The 7,772-nt window shown below is 39.0% G+C and overlaps 1 protein-coding gene across 1 annotated transcript; it reads right to left on the reverse strand.

The window, feature by feature from the left end:
• Positions 1 to 306: 306 nt before the first annotated feature.
• Positions 307 to 3,318, reverse strand: LOC137935447 (putative disease resistance RPP13-like protein 1). Its single transcript, XM_068780098.1, has 3 exons — positions 1,378 to 3,318; positions 843 to 949; positions 307 to 673 (listed from the first exon to the last, which is right to left on the reverse strand). Exons 1-3 carry the CDS (start codon positions 3,316 to 3,318, stop codon positions 307 to 309), a joined length of 2,415 nt encoding a protein of 804 aa, XP_068636199.1.
• Positions 3,319 to 7,772: the final 4,454 nt, after the last annotated feature.

Raw genomic sequence — 7,772 nt, forward strand, 5'->3', positions numbered from 1 at the left:
TTTTCGAAACATTTTGGAAATACTTTGATATGCAATAAAAAACTGTAAACATAAAGGGAAATGCACGCATGTCACATTGAAAATATTCAGGGAAATTTTTATAAACTTTATTGCTAAATTAAAAAAAACAAAAAAAAATTTGCCTCCAAAGCTAGGAAAAACCACAAGTATCATTCAATTAATCGAAGGCCATTGACAAGTTCACTCACAAGAAGTAACACCGTTTAATCAGAAGAGTACCTGATTTCAAGATACTGGAGATAAGCAAGGCGATGTAGGCCAGGGAGTTTCATCAAACTTTCAAGTCTAGTTAAAATGTGGTAGACGAGAAAGGATGGTTATTTCCTCTGGAGCAATCACAAGTAGCGGACAGTCTTCGACTACCAACTTCTTCAATCTGCTCATATTTGGGAGCCCTTTGGGTAGACAACTAAGATTTGGGCAGTGGCAGATTATTAACTCAGAAAGTGTATCAGGAAGACCCTCGGGTAAAGACACCAACTTGTAACAATTTTCAAGTACTAATTCCCTTAGTTCAGTGAGGAAGGTTAATTCCTCTAGAGTAATCTCAAGTTGTGGACAGTCTTCGACAACCAGCTTCTCCAGTTTGCTCTTATTTAGGAGCCCTTTGGGCAGAAACATGAGATTTGGGCAGTTCACAAGCATAGGTTGACTGAGGCAGGAAAAATCGCCTTCTTTTACTTTTAACAGTCCCTCCAAATTTGGCAAGTTTTTCAACACTAATCTCTTTAAGAAGCACAATTGACCGAGTGGTGCGAGTAATTTGCAGTTGACGCAGTCCACTAGTTTTATCTCAAATATATTGGAGAATGATGGGTCACCCATCCATCTTAAGCTTGAAGCCACAATAATTCGTTATAGTCAGGAACTCTAGTTTGACATAAACGGGTTCCAGAGCTTCAAGCACATCTGCTTCAAATTTGTTGTCCTACAAATTCGAAGGATCAACCTGTTTCCATGTCAACACTAACTCAACTATCTGCTGCTTGTTCTTTATACAAGTTGTCTTTGTCTCTTCTACACTTTTCACATTCTCAAGGTTTTCTATGCAAAGCCTTCCGGATAGGTTCATGAAATTATTTAATTGTCCTATTCCTCTCCCATTTCCGATAACGAGATGATTGGATTTTGGCCCCTTTATGTTATCTAAAAAAATTATATCTTTTGGACTTTCTAACAAATCATTGCAGTCCTCAAGATCTAGGAACTCAAGATTATGGAGCCCAGAAATTGACTCTAGTAACCTTTGTATTCTCGACTCACGTAGATCAAGGCATCGAAGGTTGTTCAAACTACCTATATCTATTGGAAGTGCTTCAAATAGTATGCACTCTACAAGTTTTATGACTTGTAAACTTTCCAACTTATAGAATCCGGTAGCTCCCTGAATTGTGAACATGAAAGTAAAAGTAAGTGCCGTAGGTTAATGAGATTTCCCATGTCCTCTGGTAACTTAACCAATTTGTCACAACGACTAACATTTAATGTTTGCAGATTGTAGAGGCTACAAATAGAATCCGGTAAACTTTTCAAACGCATATTGGAGAGGTAAAGAAATCGAAGATGTTTCAAATTACCGATTGATTTTGGAAGTTCGTCTATCTCTGTCAAATTGAAACGTAGAACACGCAGCCGTTCAAAATTTTGGATTAAGTCATTCAATTCTACAACACTCTTCAAATTCTTTGCCCATAGTGTGTGTACGCCTTTGGCTCTAAAAAATTGCTCCAACTGATTTTCATCAGAGAGATCACTATCCAGGAACATGTATCTAGTCTCTTCTGCTGGTTCTCTAATCTCCTCTTCAACTCTACTAAAAGAAATATTCCCCATCAACAGTTGTGCAAGGTCATGATTAAGGACATGCACCACATAGCAATCAAGAGAACTCAATTGGAGAAAATGCCTTGCCACTAAATCATCGAAGTAGTTATTTCCAATGTCTTCCAGCTCGTGACATCTATTACCCTCTAAAAATCCCTGAGCCATCCATTCTAGGACTATTTCTTCCTTGCGAAAAAGAAAACCTTTTGGAAACAAGACACAATATGTGAAACAACGTTTTAGGTAGGGAGACAAAAAGAGATAGCTCAATATAAGAGTTGGGAGTATGTTATCCTTGGTCTTTGGGAAATCCCATAGCTCACTTTTCAATAATCTCCCCCAATTATCGATTTCAATGGTGCATAAGAAACCTCCAAGTACATTCGCCACCAATGGCAAACCCTTGCATTTGCTAATAACATCCATCTTAGTATCTTCTACCTTTTGACTCTCGTTTGTATCATTGTTGCCAAATGCCTTTTTTTTAACTATAGCCCAACAATCATCATTCGATAAGCCCTTCAATTTGTATGTCATAGTGACACCTAAACTCTTGGAGACTTTTTCGCTTGGAGAAGTTACGATAATCATACTCCCTTTCCCTCCTCTAAGAGGAGCCATCAAACAGTCCCAATCATCAGGGTTCTTTGTCCATGCATCATCTAACACTATCAAGTATTTTTTGCCTTCTACCAATCGTCGAAGGCAGCGTTGCATCTGATCCAAGTTTGATAAATCACATCTACCATTTTGTAGAGATTCAACAATTGATTTTGTCACCTTTTTACAATCAAATTCATAGGAGACGTAAACCCATGCCTTTGCATGAAATTCAACCCCATGATCATTATAAACAAGCTTAGTAAGGGTTGTTTTGCCCGATCCACACATAGCAACGATGACAATAACAGAGACATTCTCTTCATTACTTTCCTGATCTGATTTCAGCAGAGCTGATATCTCCTTTAAATCATAGTCTCTGCCAAATACATGGTTTTCATATGAAATTGAAGTAGTTTCTCTTCTTTTTTTAATATCCTCAAGTGTTCTTCCACCAATATGTTCTCTTAACTGAAGGAGATTCCCATATGCAACAATTTCTTCCCACCTCTTTAACACCTCATCTATCTTATGGGCTATTCGGTTCTCCTTTAACACCTCATTTAACTTAGAGGTTATTTGGTTGTTAATAGTAAAATATTTTACTCTAGCGATAAAATTGAATCGATGGTGAGAAGTTAATAAGCCGAGTACCTGGTGTGCGATGTTTCTGTTGCTCTCAATCTGCAACTGAAGAATTTGGGTGTTCATCTCGTCGACAATGTCCTCCATATCATAAGCCAACCCCGTGAGGTTGGTCACCCAAGACCGAACGGACTCATCTGTAAACTGCTGAATTTCAGCATCCTTCAACAGAGGTTGGACTCCCAAGAGGTATCTATTCAATTTCATAAACCTTTTCTTAAACCCCATTAATTGGACAAACTTTTCCTGGATGAGAGGGGTGAGTGCCCGAGACAACGATTGAAAAAAACTGCATTGGCAATCATTACTACCGCACTAGCTGCCATTAATGGAAGGGAGGAGATAGTGTAAGAAATAATCTACTTTCTGTATAAGATGATGGCGAAATGATCTACTTAACGAAGACACTTAGAAAAAAAACCTTTTGATCAAATTCAAGAGAGGAAGGAAGAATCATCACAAGTATAAAAGAATAAAGAGAGTGCACAAAGTGATCAAACACAGAATGATCCGCTTGACTTATGGCGGTTCCCAAGAACCTCTCTCCTGCGCCTCGGATTCCAGAATTTTCTTTTCTGTCCGCGCGGTAGGAAGCTCGCCAATCGCCACGTCGTTATATTAGGGGTAAAGAACACACGTTGGGGATGATGGATTGGAGGGTATGGCGGAGGATGGGTCCCACTTGCTGCCCTTAAGAAAGTCTTACGTGGTATTCTGACGTACCTGGGAGTGTTGTGGTTATTTGCACAATTACCTGATCTCTTAAAAGAGATCCTTGGTTCTATTTTGAAAGAGAACGAAGCTGCTCTCTTAAATTTGGACCAGAAACAGCCAGCACTTGGGGTTTTTATGGGATTTGTCAAATTCTCAGACTACATTTAGCCATTAAGAAATCCTGCTGAGGGTCATGACACCTCAGGTAGGTAAACTCTTTTTTTTCACACAGAATATTTTGTCTTGAATCTGTTATTGCTCAGAATAAGATTCTTGATCTTTTTACAGGGGATATGTCTTTGCTGTTAGTGTACACAAGAGTACAATTACTCCTTCAAGTCTTGAGTGTCATGCGATTCCATCACCAGCAACAACAACAACAACAGCAGCAGAGCCAATCTTATGCACAGGAGGAACTTGCACACACTGAGATATCTGAGATCTGTGCCTACTTCAGTAGACATGTTGCATCTGAGCCCTATGATGTCTCTCGTGTGGCATCTTTCATTACCCTTCTCACTTTGCCCATCTTAGTTCTGCGAGAGTTCCTGAAACTAATAGCTTGGAAAAAGGGGTTATCTCAGGCACAAAGCGGGGAAATCATTCAGGACGGACAACAGATGTGAATGCAGAGGGTACCACTACCTCAAAAAGTAACATCCAATATGACAGGGCTCATAATTCAGTAGATTTTGGTCTCACAGTAGTTCTTGATCCTGCTCATATACCACATATAAATGCTGCTGGTTGCTTGGTTGCCTTACTGTGTCTTTAGTCGGACTCGGATACTCATTCGGTGAGAATCCTCATGTTTCATTTCTTGGAATGGAAGGAAGTCATGGGGGGCGAGCTTGCTGGGTACCAGCACAAGACTAGGATTGGTGTAAACAGAGAGTGGCTAGAGCTGTTCACGAACTTACATGTAAATATGTCCCTTGTTTGACACAAATTATATCCAAAATAATTGTATTTGTCAAAACAAGCCGTGTAGTCATGAAAAATAATCCTGCATTTTCGCTGGAGCCATCGTTTGAGTTAAGATTGCGTGCATGGGAAAAAAATTGTGAAAAATCAAACAAAGAAATGTTAAGTACGATTGAAAACTCTTTAAGAAAAAAAAGAAAAAGAAAAAAAGAATAAATCCAGCCAAGACTTACATTCAAACATCTCCATGAGATCTCATCCCTCGGTTCAAACTGTCTAATAGATTCGAAATATCTACGCATTGTATATGTCTATTGTCATAAGCAATAAATTCATGAACAACACCATCAATAACCATCCTGCTGCAACCAGCCATCTTCTTAAGGCCTTTATTTTCCATAATCTCTCTAATCTTATTGGAATATCTCCAACCTCCCACTTGCAGCATATAAATTAGATAAGAGAACATAACCAGCCTCTTTATCAGGCTCTAATTTTTGTAGCTCCCTGGTAGCAACCTCTGCCAGCTTAATATTCCCATGAACTTTACAAGCATTCAGTACTGCTCCCCACACACACCTACTTGGACACATGGGCATATTGTCAATCACATTTTTTGCTTCTGTTAGCCTCCCTGATCGCGCCAGCAGATCAACCAAACACCCATAATGCTCCACCCTAGGTTCAATACCATAATTTCTATTCATGCTATTGAAGATCTGAAGCCCGTGATCCACCATTCCACTGTGACTGCAAGCAGTGAGAACAGCAACCAGGGTCACATTATTGGGCATTAGATTTCCTGCATCTTGCTATACATTGCCAAAGCTTCTCTTCCACAACCATGGAAAGCAAGCCCAGCAATCAAGACTGTCCATACAGTCACATCTCTTTTTTCAACAACCTCAAAAACTTTGAATGCTTTTTTTTATGCATCCACACTTGCAGTACATATCTATCATAGCGGTTCCAAAAAATGCATCTATCTCAAATAGATTTCTAACCAGCCAACCATGAATCCATCACCCTTGAATAGCATCACCCATCTCTGCAGCAGAAAAAAACAAATATATAATTGTGACTGTATCAGGCCTAACATTCTCCTTTATCCAAGGAATAATTCCCTTGCAGCTGTAGAGCTGCCATTTTGTGAATATCCAGCAATCAAAGAGTTCCAAGATACCAGATCCCTGTAAGGCATTTCATTAAAATAATCTACGGATGCATAGATTCTTCTTTTTCTTGATTATTGGCTTCTAATCAAGATTTTAGGCATGTTGCTGACCAATTGGTAATGAGCCATAGTTATTTATTTTTTACTATTTGGAATAGTATACAATATTAGTTTGCCTCTTGAGAAATTAGCAAGACGAGCAGTCTATTTTTGTTAGGATTTGATAATGGCTACATTCAGCCATTAAGAAATCCTGCCGAGGGTCATGACACCTCAGTTTCTGTGATGGTTTTTGAAGTGGGTAAACTCTTTTTTCACACAGAATATTTTGCCTTTAATCTGTTATTGCTCAAGGACTGTCTCAGAATAAGATTCTTGATTCTTTTACAGGGGATATGTCTTTTCTGTAAGTGTACACGAGTACAATTGCTCCTTCAAGTCTTTGAGTGTGAAGTGCTTCCATCATCAGCAAAAACAACGACAACAGCAGCAGAGCCAAGTCTTCTGCACAGGAGGAACTTGCACACACTGAGATATCTGAGATCTGTGACTACTTTATAGACGTGTTGCATCTGAGCCCTATGATGCCTCTCGTGTGGCATCTTTCTCACTTTGCCCATCTCAGTTCTGCGAGAATTCCTGAAACTAATAGCTTGGAAAAAGGGGTTATCTCAGGACAAAGTGGAGAAATAGCCTCTTCTCAAAGGCCTCGTATTGAGTTGAGTCTTGAGAATCATTCAGGACGGACCACAGATGAGAATTCAGAGGGTACCTTTTCCTCAAAAAGTAACATCCAATATGACAGGGCTCATAATTCGGTAGATTTTGGTCTCGCAGTAGTTCTTGATCCTGCTCATATACCACATATAAATGCTGCTGGCGGAGCTGCTTGGTTGCCTTACTGTGTTTTAGTCAGACTCAGATACTCATTCGGTGAGAATCCTCATGTTTCATTTCTTGGAATGGAAGTCATGGGGGGCAAGCTTGCTGGGTACGAGCAGAAGACTGGGATTGGTGTAAACAGAGAGTGGCTAGAGCTGTTGATTATGTGAATACCAGCACAGTTGGAGATGCTACTAATCAGGGAAGATTAAGAACAGTGGCTGACACTATTCAAAGAGCTCTGCTAGTGGCTCTGCAACCGTTAGAAGGCACTGCTGTAATGAAATTCTTCTGTAATAATTGCAAAAAGGATATGTTTTAGAAGAACAGAGATAACGTTAGGATACATTCAAGAGCAGCTTAAAGAAATTACAGAACAAATAAGAGCATAGAAGTGTTCTCAAGGAAATTTAAGTTCTCTTGCTTCTCAAGGTCGATCGATCCTCTTGCCAAGGAGCTAACTGCTGGTACCCTCCAGAGGCTACACAGTATGCAGGAGCAGATCAGTAATGCCGTATTTGTAATTGATTTCAAGATCGGAAACATGTTTCAAGCACAAGAAATATGTATTTGTAATTGAAACAAAATCTTACGAAAAATTGCAACAAGTTTTCCCTGAATGAGCAAGAATTACTTTAGAAACACTTAAGAAAACATTAGGAATTGCTCAAACATTTAAGAACCACATGAGAAATATTTATGAAACACATAACAAATCACAGAGAAAAGTTTTCGAAACATTTTGGAAATACTTTTAATATGCAATAACAAGTGTAAAAAAGTTTGTCTACAACATATAGGGAAATGCACGCGTGTCACATTGACTAGATTCAGGGAAATTTTTATAAACTATATTGCAAAATTACAAAAACGAATAAAAACTTGCCACAAAACTAGAAAAAACCATAAGTATCATTCAGTTAATAGAAGGCCATTGGGAAGTTCACTCACCCGAAGTAACACTATTTAATCAGAAGAGTACCTGATT

The sequence above is a fragment of the Aristolochia californica genome, unplaced genomic scaffold, assembly GCF_029961685.1.
Source record: "Aristolochia californica isolate CCGP_79_NKW_82.1479 unplaced genomic scaffold, dmAriCali1.0.hap1 SCAF_6, whole genome shotgun sequence".
NCBI classification, from domain to species: Eukaryota; Viridiplantae; Streptophyta; class Magnoliopsida; order Piperales; family Aristolochiaceae; genus Aristolochia; species Aristolochia californica.

Coding starts and splice junctions, on each gene's coding strand:
- LOC137935447 (XM_068780098.1), bottom strand. CDS start 3,318: ATGGGGTTTAAGAAAAGGTTTATGAAATTGAATAGATACCTCTTGGGA. Junction 950..1,377: donor CGGATTCTATAAGTTGGAAA/GTTTACAAGTCA, acceptor TCGAATTTGTAG/GACAACAAATTTGAAGCAGA. Junction 674..842: donor TTCAAGCTTAAGATGGATGG/GTGACCCATCAT, acceptor TTCCTGCCTCAG/TCAACCTATGCTTGTGAACT.